General features: G+C 47.9%; 1 protein-coding gene across 2 annotated transcripts in view; it reads right to left on the reverse strand.

Moving 5' to 3' along the window:
- RAB6A (RAB6A, member RAS oncogene family) overlaps window positions 1-23,579 on the reverse strand; it is a 55,992-nt gene that overhangs the window by 9,386 nt on the left and 23,027 nt on the right. The window contains exons 2-6 of one of the 2 annotated variants that reach the window (XM_030476818.1): window positions 15,523-15,581; window positions 10,670-10,723; window positions 9,081-9,186; window positions 6,790-6,901; window positions 6,021-6,114 (exon numbers count right to left, since the gene is read on the reverse strand). In XM_030476818.1, the coding sequence (XP_030332678.1) occupies window positions 6,021-6,114; window positions 6,790-6,901; window positions 9,081-9,186; window positions 10,670-10,723; window positions 15,523-15,581 (425 nt within the window). Of the gene's footprint in view, window positions 1-6,020; window positions 6,115-6,789; window positions 6,902-9,080; window positions 9,187-9,253; window positions 9,360-10,669; window positions 10,724-15,522; window positions 15,582-23,579 lie in introns of both variants that reach the window. The other variant, XM_030476819.1, reaches the window with a different exon arrangement.

A 23,579-nucleotide genomic window follows, 5' to 3' on the forward strand; every position in this document is an offset into this window, starting at 1 on the left:
AAGCACATGTACTGGTGAGCACTCAGGACTTTTTTCACAAGCAGGAGTTAAATCAGAGAATAGACTAGTTTGGGTTGAACGGACCTTAAAGATCATCCAGTTCCAATCTCCTGCTACGGGCAGGGACAAAACACAGCCGTGTGAGTGAATAAGAGCCACACAGTCTCTTTCAGCATTGAACCCTGAATCTCCTTCCTGATTAAACCCTGAAAAACAAGACAAACCCTCATCTCTCATCATTAGTTTCACTCATTTGCAGCCTGTGCCTTTCCTCCTCCTCCAGCCACTAAATCCCCACATCAGTGGCACAAACAACCAGCTTTCACTGTGCCACTCCTGCAGCAATATAGAAAAGAGAGGAGGATCACTGCCCAGAGGGAAAAGCCAGGCAAGAAACCTGCTTCCTAATGCAAAGCAAACCAAACCCTTCCCCTAATTCTCATTCTCTGAGGGGAGCGATGCAACTCACAGAGTAATTCCTGCCCATCAGATAGACAAGAATCAAAGGACAAGAGGAGAAAGAGCCAAGCTGGGGGATGCAGCCAGCTCTGTGAGGACGGGGTTATTCCAGAGGCCATGGGCCTTTAGCTACTGCCGTGAGAAAGTGTGTCTGCCAAATCCCACATTGAGCCTGGGGCTCTTTGAGAGCCAGCGTGGAGTGTGCCAGGTACTGCTCTAAGGAGGTCTTCAGGGCTCTCCCTCCTCTCTCCAAGGGAGCAAAACGAAGGCTGACATATTCTGGGCATGAAATGCAGAGCCTAACAATGAGATTCCCTGAAATACAGACTGCTGAGGGAGAGCATGAATCTTAAAGGCTTTTAAAGCTTATTCAGGGCTGACAAATAAAATGAATCAGAGTCTAGGATTCTCTGCATTAAATGAAGCAAGTTATCTACTTCTCTGCTCAGTCTTTGGGCTCCCCTGGCAATCAGTCTGCTGAAACATGCAGGATCCAAAAGCCAATATTTTCTCCCTCTCCTTCATCAGTTTAACCCCAGAATAACACTTTCAGCACCATTTTTACTCTGGAATATCATCCACTCATTTTTCCTTCAACATCCGAGGTTCTAGATGATCTTAAGGTCCTTTCCAGCCCTTACTATTCTATGATTCTATGATCCCCTCCTCAAAACAAGGAGGAACAGGGAGTATTAGGACTTGGTGACATTAAAAGACTCAGCAGCACCCAGCAGCTGTATGTTACTATCTGCTTTGACAGTGTGCAAGCAGAAGAGATGAGGCTTGTCCCAGCAGCTCATCAGGTCAGTCTTTGGGTAAAAGAAAGGCAAGAGAAGTGATAAAATGAGAGTCTGCCATGTCCTGGTTTCAGCAGCACACAGAGTGACCCTCTGCTCTGGTGAGACCCCACATGGAGACAACATCCATGTCTACATCAGCCACTGCACAGAAACCAAAACCTCAATGAGAAGGGGGTGGAAATGCAAAGAAGCCAACAATGGAGGGTTCAGCTCCATCCCAGCTCTTGTTCTATGTTAACCTGTGTCATTCCATACTGTTAACCCAATGCCTGGGATTTAGATCCAGCAGAAGGATTTTGTGCTGGGAACAAGAGTGTTGTGTCAGTGTTTTTGGACTGCCCAGAGAGGCTGCCAAGTGAAGCACTGACAGCCTGAGAACTTGTAGACTGCCATGGAAGAATAAACCAAAGCATTTCCTATTCCCTAAGCCACACATTTCAGTCACACTCAGTATCAAAGCTGCTGAAGTCATTGCTAAAGCTGAACCTACACCCTGATGGACAAGCCAATGACTTGACAACTAGCCTAAGCCTCACCTTGATATTAGTATTTAAAACCTGGCATAAGGTAATCTTAATTTTTACATCATTGTGTTTCATTCAATGTAGTCAAAAGCTGGAATTGGTATCTAAAATAATCTGATTATTTTAAACTTGATTATACTAATTTGATTAATTAAACACAGGAGTTTTCATTTGGAATTAAAACTCCTGTATGAAAATGAACTCAGACAGTAATTGCCCTGCAGCATCTGAATAGATTGTGGGTAGAAGTTATCACTATGGGGAAGGTCAAATTTGCCTTTGGCTTATTAAAGAGACATTTTATACAGGTTATGGGAAGGTTATGTATAGAATCACAGAATGGTTTGGGATGAAGGGACCTTAAAGCTCCTCTAGCTCCAACCCCCTGCCACGGGCAGGGACACCTTCCACTAGAGCAGGTTGCTCCAAGCCCCTGTGTCCAACCTGGCCTTGAACACTGCCAGGGATGGGGCAGCCACAGCTTCTCTGGGAAAAGTCTGTGCCAGCGCCTCAGCACCCTCACAGGGAAGAGCTTCTGCCTTAGATCCAACCTGAACTTCCCCTGTTTCAGTTTGAACCCATCACCCCTTGTCCCATCACTCCAGTCCCTGATGAAGAGTCCCTCCCCAGCATCCTTGTAGCCCCTTTCAGACACTGGAAGCTGCTCTGAGGTCTCCACGCAGCTTCTCTTCTCCAGGCTCAACAGCCCCAATGTTCTCAGCCTGGCTCCATACGGGAGCTGCTCCAGCCCCTGAGCATCCTCGTGGCCTCCTCTGGACTTGCTCCAACAGCTCCATGTCCTTCTGATGTTGGGGACCCCAGCACTGCACACAGTGCTGCAAGTGGGGGCTCACCAGAGCAATGTAGTTGTTCCCATTTCATTAGGGAAGAATTCATGACAAGTTAGTAACACAAATTCATACCAAACAATAGAGAAGATGCAAGGAAACAGAACTGGGAAACTAATGGTATTACAAGTCTTCTCCTTTGGGAATTGTTTCAACAGTTACTTGTTAAACTACTTAAAAGTGAGAGTTCCAAATGTTCTGCAGTACAGGAGAGCTTTGAAGTTCCTGCAAATCCCAATCCCTGCCTGCAACACGAGACCCAAGCTCAGCAGAAAAATCCATTTTTAGCTCTTATTCAATCACCACCCGTCTCTTTGTGGTTCAATATTGTGCACAGAGAATGAGGTCACTTAAAACCTGTCCTCTTGTCCCATTCTGACAAGATTTCACATTACATCAAGTACCCACTTGAATTAGGATGCAGGTTTTAGATGCTCCTGTTTCTCGATGCTGACAAAGAACAAGAATTGTGTCTCACAACACCAAATCTTCCATTTAAGAGAAGGAATTAGCATCCAGCTTCCCCCCACCCCTCTGTTTTGCTCAGAGCTGCATTACCAACCCTATTTGCTCACAGCAGCAGTCTTGCAGCATGTAACCTGGCAATTAAAATCAGAGGCATAATTTGTCTAGACCTCCATTATACAACCAAGAGTTGTCTCTGGAGAGTGAGCAAGTGAGGCTGCAGCTACAGAAATGGCTTTATGCTCTCACAATCTCATTAGGAAAATCCCCCAATGGCTTCAGCATGAAACACAAAAAGGCAAAGTTTGTTCCTTCCTCGTGGATTAAATGGAGCTCCCACCCCTCCTCATGAAGGCTGTGGTGGCTTTACAAAGCACATGTTTTAGGAAATGACAGTATCTTCCGCCAGAATGGACTAAAGGCACAGCAATACAAGACCTGTCCTCTTCTCCCCTCTGCTCTGGAGCCAGGCTGAGAGAGCTGGGCTGGGGCAGCCTGGAGAAGAGAAGGCTCCTGAAGGGGAGACCTTAGAGCAGCTCCAGTGCCTAAAGGGGCTCCAGGAAACCTGGAGAGGGGCTTTGGACAAGGGCCTGGAGGGACAGGCCAAGGGGAATGGCTTTAACCTGCCAGAGGGGAGATTGAGATGAGCTCTGAGGCAGAAGCTCTTCCCTGGGAGGGTGCTGAGGCGCTGGCACAGACTTTTCCCAGAGAAGCTGTGGCTGCCCCATCCCTGGCAGTGTTCAAGGCCAGGTTGGACACAGGGGCTTGGAGCAACCTGCTCTAGTGGAAGGTGTCCCTGCCCGTGGTTGGGACTGGATGAGCTTTAAGGTCCCTTCAACCCAAACCAGTCTGTGAATCATTCCTCTCAGCCAGGTTCACACCCCCCCAGCCTAAGTAAACACTAAGAATTCCAGCATGGAATCCAAGCCTTAATTACAAACCAGCCTCTGTGTTGTGGCAGGATAATTGGGGACCCTGGGACCAAACACTCGCCTGCTCCCTAATGCACTGAAACACAGCACTAAGTTAACACGTCTCATTATTCCATTACGCAGGGAATAATTTTGCTCCTAATATACAAAGTCAAGAGACATTTTAATAACAGACCTTTTAGTCCTGTCTACAACATAGAAAGTAATTTATAAGCCTGTTTTAGCAACTCCTGATGCAATTCTGCACACAAACTGTGTGGCTACACAGAGAAAATACATGTGGGGTTATGTACACACACATGTGTGTGTGCATGTGTTTGCTGTGTGGGGATGCCCAGGAACAAATGTCTTCTGCCTCCTGCACTGCTGCATTTCCTCCTACCATAAGAGCAAAGGCTTTAAGGGCCATGACTCCATGTGGGAAATTGCTAGATCCAGGAAGCAGCAATGTCCAACTAAGCACTGAGTCAGGAGGGATGGACAGCACTCACTCTCAATTCATGAGCTGCTAGGAATCTTGCTTCTTGCTGGGAATGCTTGGCTCTAAATTGGAGAGACATGGATATGATGGATGAAGCAGTCAGTGGATAAGGAACTGATTGGGTGGTTGCACTCACAGAGTTGTGGTCAATGGCTCGATGTCCAAGTGGAGGAACAAGTGGTGTTCCTCAGGAGCTGGTGTGGGGATTGATCCTGTTCAACATCTTTGTCAGTGACATGGACAGTGGGATCGAGCACCCTCAGCAAGTTTCCAATGACAGGGAGCTGTGTGGAGCAGTGACACGCTGGAGGGAAGGGATGGGATCCAGAGGGACCTGGACAGGCTGAGAGGTGGGACCACAGAACCTGATGGAGTTCAACCAGGCCAAGGGCAAGGTCCTGCCCCTGGGTCGGGGCAATCCCAGCACAGACACAGGCTGGGGGAGACTGGATGGAGCAGCCTGAGGAGAAGGACTTGGGGTGTTGGGTGAGGAGAAGCTCCCCATGACCCAGCTTCAGTGTGTGCTTGAGCCCAGAACCCCCCCGTGTGCTGGGGGCACCCCCAGAGCGTGAGCAGCAGCTCAGGGAGGGGATCCTGCCCCTCTGCTGCGCTCTGGGGAGACCCCCCCTGCAGTCCTGATCCAGCTCTGGGGCAACAGCACAAGAGGGACGTGGAGCTGCTGGAGCGAGGCCAGAGGAGGCCCCGGAGCTGCTGCGAGGGCTGGAGCAGCTCTGCTCTGGTCCCTTCCAGCCCAAACTCATCTGGGATTCTAGGAAGCACACTTGCATACACAACTAATAAGCTCAAACACCATTTCTTCCCTGTCAACACCAGATCCTCAGTGCTTACTACTTTCACCCCGTGTTTGCCAAGTGATTTATCTTCATTAACGCAAGTGCTAAACCCTCAGCTAGCAGGTCACAATGTAAAAGCTCACAACATAAAACCTAATTTTGTTGCAGTTGCACCAGCTCTGAAGACCTTTCTTTGCTTTCCCCAATTCAAAAGCAACTCATCACCTACCAGAAGCAAACAGCTTTGGCTCTCCAAGAACATTCACTCACACTTTCAGGGCCTTCCAGCAGAGTGGAAACACCAGTTTACACTCTCACTGTATAGTGGCAGCATTTTAAGCTATCACAGTCCTCGTTGATGAGTGTGCCCATGTTCATTCAGTGAACTGGCTTCAGCAACAGTCCTCAAACCTGTGTTCCCCCAACTTTTTGGCTCATGCCTTAATCCCTTCAATCTAAACACCAAATCTGTAACATCAAAAATCCAGGAAGGATTTCTCTTCAACAACTCTTCTAAGGCAAAAGAGATTCCAAACCCTTTGCTATAAGATCAGGGATCCTCTTCCGACCAGGTCAACTCTGAGATGTTGCTTGTGGGATGTGGACCACGAATGTCCCTCAGAGACTCTCTGCAGAGGCTTCCCAATGTCCAGGGAAGTTCTGTTTCCACAATGGTGCATTAACAGGAGCAGTCTTGGGCCTGTTGTGGTCACTCACCTGTTTTACATTGTATCCTGCTTTTGCACTAGTTTCGATGAACATTACATTCAGCTCTTTGGCTTTTCTTTCTCCTTCCTCAATGGACACTTGTCTGGGGAAGATAACACAGAATTAGGAATACAAAACCCACAGAAACACCTTGAAAATTAAGCTTTTTGTCTTCAACCCAAGGAGGTGACTGTATCATTGCAGTTCTGACAGCACTGCATGGTTTTAAGTTAATGTTCAGACAGACACTGGCACAGGGTGCCCAGAGAAGCTGTGGCTGCCCCATCCCTACAACTGGAGGAGCTTTAAGCTCCCTTCCAACCCCAAACTATTCTATGGTTCTACGAACACCATAAACCCAGAAGCAGCAGCAAAAGCTGAAGATGCCCAACTTATATTTAAGTTCTCCAACTGAGGAAAACCCCTGAAGGGTTCCAAAAGGGAGGATTACTTTCACCTATCACTGATAGCTGAGCAAATGTATTAAGTATGAATAGTTGTAAGGATTCCAGTTTATTCATGCGCTGACACAGGTTGTAGTTGACATTCCATTCAGTCATCCTGAACAAGCTGGTGACAGTTGCTCAACTCATTCACTGGCAACTTGTGCTTCACCAAATGAAAGAAGATTTACAATTAAGATTGCTCTAGTCACAGCCATCTCCTGCACAGTCAAAACAAGCTTCAGCATTTGGGAACTAATACAAATACCAACGTGCTTTTTACACGAGGTGTCTCGGAGCAAAGAGCAGTTGAAAGATGAGGGGTTCCTCCATACCTCTTATCTGCTAGATCTGTTTTATTTCCCACCAGCATGATGATGACATCGCTGCCCCTTTCCGTTCTGACATCATCGATCCATTTCGTTGTTTGCTGGAAGGAGTTTACATCTAACAGAGAACAGGGAGAGGATGGGTCACTGCAGGAATTCCTCACAGAGCCCTGCCAAATACAGCTCTAAATCCCAAATGAAAGCTTCATAGTCTCCTGACTTGGCGTAACAGGGTGATGAAGAATCAGCAAGTGAAACCCTAAGTCTTCCACATTGAAGTACAGGAAAACTTTGGCATTCATTTCAAATGGGCTTCAAATTCACCTCACTACAGGTGAATTCAAAGCCAGGGAGTAGAGTTGAGCTAGAGATTGGTTTTGGCAGTGTCTAAACTGAGTATCACTGAGGTTTAAATCAGTTCCCTTCTTTTTCAGTTCAACATAAAACAGTTTATAGAGAGAAAGGGGATTGATGTGATGGTGCATGCTACACAAGCTACTTGTGTAGCAAGAGGTTCCTACAGGTTCATGGCTTCTCGAGAGTACTTAATACCAGCTACATGTTTTCTACAGATTAATCACTTTTAACTTGCAAGGTTCAGGAGGTTCTCTAGGGAATATCGGGGTTATTCAACACACTAACAACTCCTGTACCACTGAATGCTCAATATAGTTCCCAAATCAGTTGCGCAGAACCAGAAATACAAATTTAACCTATGCACAGACACTTTTCCTTCACGATTTACAAGGGCCTGTAGGGCCAGGCCAAGGGGAATGGCTTTAACCTGCCAGAGGGGAGATTGAGATGAGCTCTGGGGCAGAAGCTCTTCCCTGTGAGGGTGCTGAGGCGCTGGCACAGACTTTTCCCAGAGAAGCTGTGGCTGCCCCATCCCTGGCAGTGTTCAAGGCCAGGTTGGACACAGGGGCTTGGAACAACCTGCTCTAGTGGAAGGTGTCCCTGCCCGTGGCAGGGGGTGGAACTGGAGGAGCTTTAAGCTCCCTTTAACCTAAACCACTCTGGGATTCTACGATTTCTCCTTAAAAGCTGCCACATAAGAATTTTATGAAGCTAAAATGAACCAATGAGACTGTTTAGTGTTAGAAAAGTTGCATCCCATAAGGAAAACCCAGTTGTATGGGAGCTGTGTGGAGCTCAGCACCTGCCAGGCAGCGACACACCGAGCAGCTCAGCTGCCAAAGTAGTTTTCAGCCCTTAAAAAAGGGGAGGCTCTGCAGCAATTCCTGCAATTCCTGAGGAATATTGATTGTTTTAATGGCTTCTACTGCATAGTAATATATTGTGTGCTGGACAGTTGAGACTTGATCACTTGCTAGTGTTTCAATTCTTCTCTTTACTACTTGGCAATATCGAATCTGCCAGGTCAGTAAAAACTTATCAAAGGTCACAGCTAATCTGTGATTTGAGCTCAAATAAAAGTGCTATTTTTAACAATTAAAGCTTTAATAGGTAAAACCCATATTCCTGCTGTAATGTTCTAGTATCTATAAATCAAAGGACAAGCACTTTTGCATTTGGATAGAATGAGGCCATTGCTCGTGGTAAACCCTGGTTTAGAATTAAAGTGTCTGAAGGTTTAATTCTCCTAAACCAGTGTTTGTGACTGCAGAAAGCTGGTAAGTTAAGGGGGCCTCTGGACTGAGGGGAGGGACAGAAAGAGAAGGGTTGAAAAAAGCACTAATATTTTAGTTCACAAAAATGTACATACCTTAGTAAGAAATGAAAGAGCAATTGTTAAAAGATAAGGGCTTAGTGGTGAAGTTTTCCATATTGCAGAATGGGAAAGCGACTGATTCAAAATGAAAATGTGATGTTAATGCATTTCCCCCCCCCCAGCCCATGCCCAGATAGTTTGGGGGGGGGGGGGGAAGAGAGGGTAAATGGAGTGAAGCAAGCTACAGCTATCAGTGCAAAGTCTCTCATTTCAGAATCCAGTTATCTATGAACATGATTCAGGTGTTTGAGACCAAAAGTCGTAGTGATATTACGATCAAAAACAGCAAATGAAAGAGGGGAAAATGCACCAAGACCAGCCAGGATTCAAGGCTCGAGGAGAATGTGATAGGAAAAGGTTACAAATCGATGTTTGGAAGACAGTTGATACATGACAACAGCAGCAATCAGGTGGCCAGCTTAAAGCTGGAGTCGAGTGAAAGAAAACACCTTGGTTTGTCATGCCAGAATGAAGAACAAGCAGATGACTGTGAGAGGACATGCAAAGCTAAGCTAAAGGATGAAAAGGGGCAGAGGATTAGAAATGCAGAATTCCCCCCACTCACTTGTGATATCATAAACAACAACTGCAACAGTGGAGTCACGAATGTAGCTAGGAATCAAGCTCCTGAACCGTTCTTGACCTGCTGTGTCCCATAATTGCAACCGTACCTAACAAAATCAGTCAAACAAGCAAGAAAAATAAGAACAAAGGTCAAAGCCAGTGCAAAATACCTACTTGTGATATCGTAAACTACTACAGCAGCAGCAGAGTCACGGATGTAACTGGGAATGAGGCTACGGAAACGTTCCTGACCCGCAGTATCCCACAGCTGCAACCTGATCTGTGGGTGGGAGAAAATGAAAAAAAGCCAAACTGCCACGAAAAAATGAAAGAAGAAAGAAAGAAATTTTACTTTGGAAAAGAAGACCAAAAAAAAAAAAAAAAAAAAAAAAAGGAAGGAGGAAAACCAAAAACCAAGCTAAATCAAAATGAAACTCATGCAGGAGATGATGGGGAGCTTCCCAAGGAGCGCGCTCCCAAGCGCGAGCAGGAGCCAAAGTGGTGGATGTGCAGCTATCTCAGGTGTCTGCCATGTAAAAAAGACTTCCAAAAGGGGAGGAATAAACTTGCTTTGAAGCTGAGAGCACCAACAGGAAAACTTCCCGTTCACCTGTGGATCTGCCTACTCCAGGTTTTCCTGCTCTGCTGTTATCCTCACCCAGGGAACCGCCAACAGCCTGGAGGATGGTCGGTGGTGGAAAAATCAGACCACATCCATCATCCTTCTAATGGAAGAGCCTTTCACTGCTCTTCCAGTCAAAGCACTGGAAAAGCTTCTAATGTGCTTTTTTATCCAGGAGGATAAAACATTATCACTATTTAAGCCTTAGCCACACTGCAAAGTAACATGCACCCAGGTGAGGCGGAATGTCTCTTCCCATCGAGGTTCAGAAAGAAAAGGCAGGATAGACTGAAAGCAACACGGATGGCAAGATGGGCAAGGAAAGAACATCTCGTTGCTCAAGCGCTTTCAATGCAATCACATTGACTGGGGGTTTCTACAAGCCCGTGAGCTTCTGCAGCTCTGCACAATTTGCTTCTGCAAATAGCACAACTCTGAATGTCTTCATTAAGAATCTGAGCTCATTGAAGCGCAGGACTGCTTCCACAGAGTTGTTTCACTGGGGAGCTAGAACTGCATCAAGCTGAGAAACAAGCTGTGTTTGTGGATTACCATCAAAGGCAACCTTTTTAATTCACTAATATTAATATTGAGCTGTTGACTAGAAACATTTGTACTTTATCCTTCTGCCTTGTGACATCAAAACCTGAAGGGGATAAGCGTGGTCCCCTCCTCCACATTCCCATCATTACACACCCCTCATACTATCCATATCTTTCTCCAAAGAGGATGACACTAAAGCACCTCCTGCCACATGGCAATGGCACTCATGAACCAAGAGGTGATTTCCCACTGCCCCAAACAGAGCAGGGAGCTGTCTCCACAGCCCTTGTCAGCCTGGAAGCAGCTGGTACATGATGCTCAGTCTCTGCTTCCAAGTGATCTCACAACTGTGGGCTGCACAATTACAACAGATGCTGATCCTCATTCCTACTGTACATAGAGAAGGGCACAAAACTCTTACTCACTGTTCGATCCTCCAGATACATGGTTTTCGATAAGAAGTCAATGCCAATTGTTGCCTGTAAGAAAAGGAGAAAAGCTCTTCAATAAAGTGTCAGAACAGTGGTGATGATTTCCAGGGCAGAAACATTCCTGCCACCTCGGAATGCAGCACCTCTGCAAGAAAAATACACTCGTTTTCTTGCTTTCAAGATAAAACTCTACCAGCAAGAAAGATTTGATAAGCAATTTCCTTAATATCCATAACCAGAACAATGTCTCAAAGCACAAAAAGGCGTTAATATTAACTTCAGCTTCTTCACACTGAGAGTTGAATTAATACAGATGGGTATCAGCAAGGATTTTTATGCAGATGGCCTAAGTCAGTGACCCTCAGCTGAACAAGGGTATCAGAGCACACCATATTCCTCCTGACTGCCCAATATCTTCATCTATCTTAATGTTATAGAATCATAGAATAGTTAGGGTTGGAAGGAACCTTAAGATCATCTAGTTCCAACCCCCTGCCATGGGCAGGGACACCTTCCACTAGAGCAGGTTGCTCCAAGCCCCTGTGTCCAACCTGGCCTTGAACACTGCCAGGGATGGGGCAGCCACAGCTTCTCTGGGCAACCCATTCCAGTGCCTCAGCACCCTCACTGTAAAGAACTTCTTCCTTATATCTAATCTAAACTTCCCCTGTTTCAGTTTGAACCCATCACCCCTTGTCCTATCACTCCAGTCCCTGATGAAGGCTCCAAGGATGCTGGAGAGGGACCTTCATCAGGGACTGGAGTGATAGGACAAGGGGTGATGGGTTCAAACTGAAACAGGGAAGTTCAGGTTGGATCTAAGGCAGAAGCTCTTCCCTGTGAGGGTGCTGAGGCGCTGGCACAGACTTTTCCCAGAGAAGCTGTGGCTGCCCCATCCCTGGCAGTGTTCAAGGCCAGGTTGGACACAGGGGCTTGGAGCAACCTGCTCTAGTGGAAGGTGTCCCTGCCCGTGGCAGGGGTTGGAGCTGGAGGAGCTTTAAGCTCCCTTCAACCCGAACCATTCCATGACTCTATGATACTGAAACCACAAGGCAGATATGAGAACCCTCAAAAGACTAATCCAACAACATGCTTCCCTTCTGCTTTTGTTTTATATTGATTTGGCACTGGATTCTCCTCGGAAGATTGCCTCAGAAATGCTTCTATTCTCCCTTGTGTCTCTCCGATTTCACTTCACAGAACAAAATCCACAACCCCCCTAAGATCCCACACCACACATACATGTCAGGATCTCATTCTGGCTGCCAAACTGCTGGAGCTCAGCTGTTCTCTGCTCTCAGCAGGAGCTGGAACATCAGCTGCAAAGCCCAAAACCTGCCTCAGCCTGTACTTTGTGCCATCCCTCCCACACAGCTGCACAGCAGCAGGAGCTCGGAAGGCTCTGTGTGCCTGAAGGACATGGAAATGCCATGCAGAAAGGTGTCAGGTCAGCGAGATTCCTGCACTTGGGATGCTCACAGCATGGGAAATGGCCAATTTCCCTGATTTTAGGTCTGGGAATGGATATTTGTGCTAACTGGAATGAGAACATGGAACAGGTTTGTTACCTTCAAGCTGTGCAATGGCTCTTCACCTAAACCCTCACGAGCTTTAGGAATTACATGGAATAACTTAGAGCCAAATGTGTTTGTTCACATGTATTGTTCTGCCCACAACACAGGTAAGAACACTATCAAGGAGTGGATTCAAGCACTTGATATATCCCAGACTTTCACTAAGAGGCAATTTGAAGAGGCATTTTGTAACAATTCTGACAGAAGGAGCAAAAAAGGCTTTACACATCAGTTGTAAAGAGCTGTGCAAGGTACGAGTAGTGGAAAAGCCTACTCACTGATGGGGAAAATACATGGATATTACACTAAGCTAATTAGCATCATTGAGGTGGAGGCAGGTTTAACCTGCTTGTGGAATGCTGTGCACCACATGGAACAAGCAGGAACTCAGCACACGCTGACCATGATGAGAGGCACTGAGCCCCAAACACAAGTTCAAAGAAGACAAGAAGAAAAAAACAGCTTGAGAAGACAACACTATGGATGGGGCCATGTATGAGACTTCTTAACCCAGCTGTCCTCACAAAGCTGCTAAGGAATTGTTGTTGTTACCCTATTTTCACAGAGCCACAGACTGGTTTGGGTTGAAGGGACCTTGTCCAAAGCCCCTCTCCAGGTTTCCTGGAGCCCCTTTAGGCACTGGAGCTGCTCTAAGGTCTCCCCTTCAGGAGCCTTCTCTTCTCCAGGCTGCCCCAGCCCAGCTCTCTCAGCCTGGCTCCAGAGCAGAGCTGCTCCAGCCCTCGCAGCAGCTCCGGGGCCTCCTCTGGCCTCGCTCCAGCAGCTCCACGTCCCTCTTGTGCTGTTGCCCCAGAGCTGGATCAGGACTGCAGGGGGGGCTCCCCAGAGCACAGCAGAGGGGCAGGATCCCCTCCCTTGACCTCAGTTCAAGCTCCCCAAGGTTACTCTCCGAAATCCTAGGAGATCAATCACTGCTGCCCGCTCCCACAATTCAGGTTGAGCTTGAAAAGGTGCCAAGCTATAAAAGTAACTTGAGTCTCATCAAGTGCATCTGCTCCAAGCAGAACATGCTTCATGACTTGGTTACAGTTGGTAAGGTTCTGAATCCACCAAGCTGAGAAAAATCTGTTCCCTGATGGATGTGAAGGGTTTTTTAGGGAGGTGGGAGGAGGAGGGAATGGGATAAAGGTAAGAATAACGCTGTGACTCTGCTGTTACTTGGTGTGCAGGTAGCTCATTTAAATCTCTTCACCCCTTCATGAGTTGCTGTCTCTTGAGTACCTCCCCACTGCTCTGCCAGGTGAGTTGGGCACAATGAGATGTAGTTTTCACCCAACCACAGGAGAAGCAAAGCTGCTGTGGTGTAGGAGGGCTGAAGCACACATCACTGCTCCCAAAGGAGCAAACACCCTTTCAAATCCTCCTCACTGCAATTACATGGCCAGAGAAAACAGCTCTTTTACTTCATCTGAGGGTTTTTTCCCCCCACCAGTATTTTAATTTCAGGTCTGCTCCTTTTCTCTATGGATCTTACATCCTAGTTCTTTCTTGAAGAGGTTTGACCCTCTGTGCTTGATGGTAATTCAGTTGTCTCCACGGGAAGCTGCTCTGACAATAATATACAAAATGATTCCAAAATGAATGTGTGAATCAGGAAGCAGTCTTAAGGGCTTAGAAGATAGCTCCAATTTAACTATCACTGATGCAAGCCTAGTTTGGGTGTTAATGTACTTCTTGCAGTGTCACTCATCCAAAAAGCTCTATTTGACTGAAGTCATTACTGAGGTGACAGGTCCTGTTTTGCTGTAGCTGGTAGAAAGGATGAGTCCTAAAAGCCCCAGTGATTTAGCCCAAACCACAGCAGTTGTCAGTGTCAAACCAGAACACAGGTTTCTCCACGCTCAGCATCATTTAGAGACCTTTCAAAGCCAAGTGCTTGACTGACAATGTCCATCAAACCACGGACGTGGTCAGTTGTAGCTGGAGGTTACTTGATGGGTGATTTGCTCTTTCTGGACACTTCTGATGAATTCTGAATGTCTGTTTTCTGAAAGCTGCCCCAACCTAAAATTTGCACAAGGTTATTTGGGTTCAGGGGGTACAACTCAAAAGCTGCAGTTTATTAAAACCTCTGCTGACCATTAGTTTTCCTTCTGCTCCTGCTGCACCAGAGGAATTTGGCTCTTACCCCTGTAGCTTATCAATAAGCTCTTTTTATGAAAGTGGCATTTGTGACTCAAACAAGAACTCTCTGTACTGAGCCAAGGAAACCAAACACCTGGAATAAAGTTGTGCCCTTGTGGTGTGTCATTTACCAGGAGTGATTCCTCTCCATGGACTCGTGAGACCCCCCCTGCAGCCCTATGTCCAGCTCTGGGCAACAACACAGGAGGGACATGGAGCTGTTGGAAACAAGAAAGCTGGAGAGGGGCTTTGGACAAGGGCCTGGAGGGACAGGACAAGGGGAATGGCTTTAACCTGCCAGAGGGGAGATTGAGATGAGCTCTGAGGCAGAAGCTCTTCCCTGTGAGGGTGCTGAGGCGCTGGCACAGACTTTTCCCAGAGAAGCTGTGGCTGCCCCATCCCTGGCAGTGTTCAAGGCCAGGTTGGACACAGGGGCTTGGAGCAACCTGCTCTAGTGGAAGGTGTCCCTGCCCGTGGCAGGGGTTGGAACTGGAGGAGCTTTAAGCTCCCTTCCACCCAAACCAGGCTGGGATTCTATGATTCTATGACTTATCACCAAACACAAAGCAGTGAGGAGGCTACAGGGCCGACTGGAATAAAAGACAACCACAACCAAGCTTGCCAACCCAATCTGGTTTCAATAATAACTAATAAATAAGCAGTCACAAGATGGGGACGTGCACAACAACCAGGTTTTTGGTCTTTGTTCCAACAGGCAGCATAAAATATTGCCCTAAAGCACACCCAGGCTCACAATTCACTGCTTTCTGCTCTGCAAGTCCTTGTTCATCCACTGCAGAAGCTCTTGCAGCTCAGCTGGCTTCTTGATTTAAAGGAGCTGGGAACCTGTTACATTTTCCCCCCAGAGACATGAGATCTGTGATGGTTTGGTGAAACATCCTGAAAGACTAAACACCTGCTATTACTTGGCTGTAACTAAGAGCCTGTCCTTTCAAACCACAGCAGATGAGCAGCATCCAACAGCAAAATGCTGTTCTGAAAGGTTAAAATATGAAGCTTAAAGATCTCGTAGTTAAGAATTTGGTCACTGTACCAGCTCTTACTTGAATCAAATAGATTTTTCCTGCAACAGAGGGGCCTTAGAGAAGACAATAACATGGATGAATTTACCTGGTAGGTGTTGTCAAAGCTGTCATACATGAACCTGGTGATCAAGGAAGTCTTCCCCACTGAAAGAAGAAAGAAAAGACACAGTTCAAGGAATGTTTTCAGTGTAAATTCAAAGCAAGTGATTTAACAACAGTTTCAGGAGGAGTTTTGCTTTGTGTCCATCGGATGCACACTGTGCAATTAAACCTACAAGCAAAAGAGCAGTTATTGGACTTCACAGTTGTGAAGACACCACTAGGCACATTTTTCTCTGAAGAAAGTTGGCTCCTGTATCATTCCTGAGCATCAGTTTTACACTCAAACATTCCTGATTTGAGATGGAACTTGAAATAATGCGATAGTTCCAGTTTCCAACAAGTTCTTTGATATTTCCCATGAATTCCATCAATGAATGGATGCAATAGGTCTGACAACCCCCCAACAAATTATCATGAACAAGACAGCTCTTCTGGCTCCTAAACCAAGGTACCTTTAAAACACTCCTCGCTGTGCATCTCCTCAATGTCACCGTGTCTGTACCTGCCACACAAGCAGCAGTCCCTGCTGTAGTGTCACAAGATTGAAGAGCATCGTTGTGGAGAGGCTTGTTCACCATCTGCCCACCATTCCTGTGGTCCCTGTCACTCCATTAACTTCACCCTTCCCTTGACAAGGAGTTCACTGGACCTTATCTGAGCCTATAAGCTGGTTCATAGGCTGTTAAAAACCCCATTATCCACCCTGGTGATGGCTGCAGCTTGTGGCTGTTGCATTCACGTGGCTGCTCAGCACTAGGGAGTCACTCGTGCTGCAATCAGAAGGTGTCACTGCAGCACGTGCAGGCAAAGCTGACACTGACTGAGACACCAGAGAAGCCTTTTCCTGCAGCCATTTGGGATGCTGCAGCCCCTCTGGAGCTGTGGTGCAGCTGGTTGGGCAGGTTCAATCACAAACTGTGTTGAACTACATCAAGACCCTCATTTCACAACCGAGACCTACATCAACTGAGTGTATCACAGACTGGTTTGGGTTGAAGGGAGCTTGAAGCTCCTCCAGTCCCAACCCCTGCCACGGGCAGGGACACCTTCCACTAGAGCAGGTTGCTCCAAGCCCCTGTGTCCAACCTGGCCTTGAACACTGCCAGGGATGGGGCAGCCACAGCTTCTCTGGGAAAAGTCTGTGCCAGCGCCTCAGCACCCTCACAGGGAAGAGCTTCTGCCTCAGAGCTCATCTCAATCTCCCCTCTGGCAGGTTAAAGCCATTCCCCTTGGCCTGTCCCTCCAGGCCCTTGTCCAAAGCCCCTCTCCAGGTCTCTTGTAGCACCTTTAGTTGATCTATTTCATATTCCTGAAGCTTTCCTGCCCTACCTGCACCCACTTCACAACAAGAGGGGGAAAATAAGGTGCTACTTGGCTTGCTTATATTTAAATACCTGCTTTAAACCCCATTTGGAGAGTGTCTTCATGTGCTTCAGTTCTATGACATTTCTTCTCCAAACAGACCAAGGTTTTCTTTACATCACATGTCAAGAGGCACCAGATCAAATCTGTATTAATACCAACTACTTAGAGGTTTAATTCCACCACAGCTACTGAAGCATCACCACTTCTCCTTTAAAACCCCCTCACTTTAAAAACCCTGGCAGAAGTGAAAGCCACAATTCCCACTGTATCTATAATTCAAAGGAAAAGACAGACAATCTTCTCTTCAAACATTCACAGGTTGAGATTACATAAAAAGACACCTTGACCAAAGGGTTCCAGGCTTTAAATAGTCCCCTCTTTCAAAGAGTCATTCTTAAGAGCTTACACCATCTCACCTCTCCCAGCCTCCACACACACCCCCCAGCCTGCAGTGGCAGCAATGATCCCCATCCCTACAAAAAATAGCTGGATGAATCACCTTAGGATTCATGTACCATCTGTTGCACTCTGAAGTGATGGGGATGCAGATGCCTGTTCTCCTGTGGAAGCCTTGCTGCTGTAAGCCCTGCTTAGAGCTTCACTTGGGAATGAAATCACACAGAGAGTCATCCATTGGTGATGAATTGATCACATTTCACCCACAGAGCAACAGAGCACAAGCCCCTGGGCTGGTCACTGCTGAAGAGCTGTCACACATCACTGTGTGAGCACACTGAGCACTGACACAGGGTAACTGTACCTATAACACTATTCCGAGGGGAGATTGAGATGAGCTCTGAGGCAGAAGCTCTTCCCTGTGAGGGTGCTGAGGCGCTGGCACAGACTTTTCCCAGAGAAGCTGTGGCTGCCCCATCCCTGGCAGTGTTCAAGGCCAGGTTGGACACAGGGGCTTGGAGCAACCTGCTCTAGTGGAAGGTGTCCCTGCCCGTGGCAGGGGTTGGAGCTGGGGGAGCTTTAAGGTCCCTTCAACCCAAAGCAGGCTGGGATTATAATACTATGACAGACCTAACAAAACAGTTACAAACTGAATTCCCAGGAAGCATAATCCCTTAGGAAGAGAAACCACATTGTGGAGCTGGAACACAACAACCTAGAGAAAGAAATAGCTGCTCCTTTTCCCCTCCCTTAGCAGAGCAACAAGGAAGAGCCACTGAGCCACAAATCGTCACTTGCTTTTAGAGTTGAGCCCATAAACCCCCTGAGAGAGTTCTATTTTCACAGCAGATTCTTTCAGAACATCCTAACAGAGTGTTAATAACCCCTGTGCATGGCTTTAAAAATGAGTAAAATCGTACAATCCCAGCCTGGTTTGGGTTGGAACAGACCTTAAAGCTAACTTCTGCCTCAGAGCTCATCTCAGTCTCCCCTCTGGCAGGTTAAAGCCATTCCCCTTGGCCTGTCCCTCCAGGCCCTTGTCCAAAGCCCCTCTCCAGGTTTCCTGGAGCCCCTTTAGGCACTGGAGCTGCTCTAAGGTCTCCCCTTCAGGAGCCTTCTCTTCTCCAGGCTGCCCCAGCCCAGCTCTCTCAGCCTGGCTCCAGAGCAGAGCTGCTCCAGCCCTCGCAGCAGCTCCGGGGCCTCCTCTGGCCTCGCTCCAGCAGCTCCACGTCCCTCTTGTGCTGGGGGCCATAAAAATAAGAAGAAAGAACATTGCCAATAAAAGAATCAATTTACTGACTGGGGTTCTGCAGGAGGGTTTGAATCCCGTTCTGTTACACATGTTCTATCCCATCTTGCTGGCTGTATTTCACAGAATATATTAATTTAGGAGGGATTTCAAGCAGCTTAGAGGACAGAACCAGAATTCAAACTAATCTTAAGAAATGCATTAGTGACCTCAAGAGGAAAATGAAGCTCTGCAGGGAGCAGCAGCACAGGGTAATACACACAGGCAAGAACAACTGGCTGCTTATAATAAGGTCCGCATGCAACTGGGTGAGCAATCTGGGGGTTACAACCAAAGGAAGCAGATAAAGTTGAGGTTTCAGCCTTGTTGCCTTAAGCAGGTATTGGGGGTTTTAATCCAGTGGGTTAATTTAATCTCTTGGAAAAGTTTCCCCATACAAATGTGTCCAGGGCAGCATTAGTCAGCGCTGCAGCAGCATTCCCCCCTGTGCTGGGCACTGGGGAGGCTGCACCTCGAATCCTGTGTCAGTTCTGGGCCCCTCACTGCAAGAGAGACATTGAGGTGCTGGAGCGGGGCCAGAGAAGGGCACCGGAGCTGGTGCAGGGCCTGGAGCACAAGTGTGATGAGGAACGGCTGAGGGACCTGGGGGGTTTAGTCTGGAGAAGAGAAGGCTCAGGGGGGACCTTCTCGCTCTCTGCAACTGCCTGACAGGAGGATGGAGCCAGGAGGGGGCTGGTCTCTGCTCCCAAGGAACAAGGGATGGGACAAGAGGAAACGGCCTCAAGCTGCCCCAGGGCAGGTTTAGATGGAGCTGAGGAACAATTCCTTCCCCAGAGGGTGCTCAGGCATTGGAACAGGCTGCCCAGGGCAGGGCTGGAGTCACCGGCCCTGCAAGTGTTCACACCCCGTGTAGCCGAGGCCTCAGTGCCATGGGTTAGTGGTGGCCTTGGCACTGCTGGGGAGCGGTTGGACTGGATGAGCTTGAAGGTCTTTTCCAACCTGGTTGATTCCATGATTCTAAAGAGCACCCTTTAGCCCAAAATACTTCTGGTATTCCACTGGGACAAGTAAAGGAAAGGCAAAAAAGAAGTTAATATTATCCTTAGAGAACTAAAAGTGGGGGAGGAAATGCCGGGGGGGGGTTTCTCCAGCCCTGGCCAGAGCAGCAGCAGCAGAGGAATAAAAACCTCAACTAATTCAGGAGCTGGGAAGGAGCTTTTTGGCAAGGACAAGGCAGTTTGCGTTGTTCACCCAGCACAACTGAAAGGTGATGGAGAGCAGGGAGGTAACTTAGGGATAAGGAACAGTGGTCTCAGCCTCTTTTCCTTCTGTAGCTCAAGATCTACCAGCTAAAAGCCAAGTGGAAGCAAAGCCCTACCAGGAAAGGCAATGCAGCCTTAGCAGGGGGGGTAATTAAACTCAGGAATAACCTATCCAGCTGGGCAGGATCCTCCTCCCTCCCTTGGCACGCAGAGTTGTCAGATGTCATTCCACTGCTGGAATTTACAGGCAAAGGCATCCAAGAGCTGTCTGAAGCAGAGGGAAGTGAAGAAGACAACTGATTAACCCAAGACACCATTTGTTCCAATGCTGCACCTCAACATGAGGGTTGGAAACTTCAGTTAAAAGGCTGAACACCGGTAGCAGGGTGGGTTTCTTAGATGGGTTTTCTGCTCTTTCAAGCTTGTGACCCAAAGAAAACAAAGTCCACATGAACCAGCTCCTACTCACAGAGCTGTGGCTCAGACACCATTGCTTAATCCCACAGATCATCAATGTTACACCTCTGGATGGGAAAGAAACCAGCTCCAACAGGAATTTTTAAGCTTGTGTCTGACTTGCTTAGATGGTTTTCATCAGCTCTACCAGCTCTGGAAGAATTTGGACCTAGAGATCACTGGTAGCTCCCACAGGAAATTATCAAACCTGATCAGCACCCATCAGTACACACTGCAGAGCCTGCCTGGTGCTTTCTGGGGGAAGAGCAGAGAGAGAAGGGTTTTGCTGTACAAGATAAGAGGCGGAAGCATTCATCCACATTAACTGTGATAAGCCATGATGGTTTAATACATCATGGGACAGGATGAAGTCCTGATCCAGCTCTGGGGCAGCAGCACAAGAGGGACGTGGAGCTGCTGGAGCGAGGCCAGAGGAGGCCCCGGAGCTGCTGCGAGGGCTGGAGCAGCTCTGCTCTGGAGCCAGGCTGAGAGAGCTGGGCTGGGGCAGCCTGGAGAAGAGAAGGCTCCTGAAGGGGAGACCTTAGAGCAGCTCCAGTGCCCAAAGGGGCTCCAGGAAACCTGGAGAGGGGCTTTGGACAAGGGATGGAGGGACAGGCCAAGGGGAATGGCTTTAACCTGCCAGAGGGGAGATTGAGATGAGCTCTGAGGCAGAAGCTCTTCCCTGGGAGGGTGCTGAGGCGCTGGCACAGACTTTTCCCAGAGAAGCTGTGGCTGCCCCATCCCTGGCAGTGTTCAAGGCCAGGTTGGACACAGGGGCTTGGAGCAACCTGCTCTAGTGGAAGGTGTCCCTGCCCGTGGCAGGGGTTGGAGCTGGAGGAGCTTTAAGGTCCCTTCAACCCAATCCTTCCTGGGATTTCAGACTCTATGAAATAGGCTGTTCTCATATATAAACCCAGGACACTCCTCAAAGGCAAGGTTTGATCACAAGCAGATGCACAATTATTAACATCCTCCTAAACCAGCAACTGAATCACAGCAGCAGCAAAGAGCAAAGCACCCAAGACACATAACTGAGTTAAAAGATGGGAACTTGTGAAGTTCCTATCAGGGAAATTGCCATTAACTCCGAGAGCCCCATTTCAAAGCCTTCAACAGCTAATTGAGTGAAGCTGATCGATCCTCTTTGTCTGGAAGCCTTGAGCCACTGCCTAGCAGTGACTTCACACAGAGCATTCATCTGCAAGCTGAAATCAATGCACACATCTCCTGGTTCCAGCAGCTCTGATCTGACAGCAGCCACTGGAGAGATTTCAAGGTCGTTCAGCTGATTCTTCCACACTGCCTCATCCTGCTTGTGGAGCCTCATGTGCTGGAGGTTTGTATATCCAGTGCCAAACACCACTAATGGCATTGATTAACGGTGGGTACCAGCATCTCCTCCGTGCCAGCACGTGCAGGATACGTGCTACTGGCTGGTGCTGGCAGCTCAGCAAGCAGCACTCCATGCTGTGTGCTGTAATGAGTCCCTGGGGAGCCTCACAGGAGAGCCAGGGAGGGAAGAGCCCCATTAGATAGCACAAATCATCCCCCTGCCAGACGGGATTAGAAGGGCGGTTGTTGCCAGGCGGAGTCTGCAAAGGGCTCAGCAAACAGGCAACAGTGACCTACAAAGGGAAAGGAATTGGGATTGTGGCACTGCTGCTGGGTGATGCACGAGGAGCAGGACCTACAGCCCCACTTCATCTTCTGGGGCATGTGTTTGCCTCTTCTACAGCAGAGATTCACATCTTAGAGTCATGGAATGGTTTGGGTTGAAGGGACCTTAAAGCTCATCCAACTCCAACCCCCTGCCATGGGCAAGGACACCTTCCACTAGAGCAGGTTGCTCCAAGCCCCATCCTTGGGCAAAACAGGACAAGGGGGAATGGCTTTAAACTGACAAAGGGGAGTTGTTCCCTGTGAAGGTGCTGAGGCGCTGGCACAGACTTTTCCCAGAGAAGCTGTGGCTGCCCCATCCCTGGCAGTGTTCAAGGCCAGGTTGGACACAGGGGCTTGGAGCAACCTGCTCTAGTGGAAGGTGTCCCTGCCCGGGGCAGGGGTTGGAGCTGGAGGAGCTTTAAGCTCCCTTTCAATCATCTCAAATCAGATGCCCCAATACCACCTGAGGAGTCCTGCTGAAAGCTACAGCTCCAAGAGATCCAACAAGCACCTTCTCATCACATTTCACACTCAGATTTGTTGGTGCTTCTGATCCACTGCTTAGAAGAGTCACGGAAACTCAAACACTTGATGCTCGGAAGCAGAAAACTTGCTAGTGAAAACTTGGGAAGTACCAACCCAAGGCAAGAAGAGGAGAAAGCTTTGCTAAGAACAATAAACTGAATTAGGAATGCATTGAAACCATTTTTAGATGCTGATTTAAACAGAAGCCCCCAAAGGAGGATGCTCCTACTTGACTCAAAATGCTCTGTATGAGCCAGTACCCAAGAAGAGTATTTTTAGGTATGTCAGTCTGAGCTCTTAAAACAGAACTGTTGTATTAAAGCGATTAAAGCAGCCCCTGGAAGGAAAAAATTCCTCCCCTGCTCTTCGCTGTCAAGTGATGGAAGTTTCACCCGGTTCCCCCCAAAGCAGGAACCAGGATTCATTCATCACCCCACAGCACTGACAGCACCAGCAGACTGCATTCATCTCCCAAACCCTCAGGAACATGAAGTTTATCCACAGTCAGAGCTGAGGAACTCTGTGGAGAACATCAAGTGTGGTCACAGAGGGGCAGAGTCAATGTGGTCTCACCTCCTTCCTCTGATTAAAGAGTTGGTTTACCCTGAAGATCATTCCTTCCCCATTGATTCCACTTCTGCTCTGCTGTCAAACCTCTTCTGCTGTTTCTTTCCTGCTGAGATCAGCCCAAAGGACCACCTGAGCTGATTCCTTGCATCCCTAAATCCTCAATAAATCAGGAAAAGCACTCCAGGTTGAGGGGAAATCAGAAGGAAGCCTATAAAGAACAAACCTTCTTGAGATCCATTCCCAGCCAAACCTTCTGCACGTCGTTTTAGTGACGACTACAACTACGGAGTATCTAATATTAAGCAGTTACATGGAATGGCAAAGGGCAACTAAATGCACATGGATCAGACCTTTCCACAGCAGGTTTTGGCTACCCAGAACTAAGCAGGCTAAGGGATGCCCTCCCAGCCTGAAATGGAACCACTGCCCCCACTGATTCCAAGGAATAAGACCATTTTGTGCTGTTAACACTATCAAATCTGTGCAAGAGGGCTTTGGTGCTACTGCAGCAGTTCCTGCATCCCACCAAAGCAGCAACAGCTCCTTTCTGACCAAACA

This window comes from Strigops habroptila, chromosome 2 (assembly GCF_004027225.2).
Source record: "Strigops habroptila isolate Jane chromosome 2, bStrHab1.2.pri, whole genome shotgun sequence".
NCBI lineage: Eukaryota > Metazoa > Chordata > Aves > Psittaciformes > Psittacidae > Strigops > Strigops habroptila.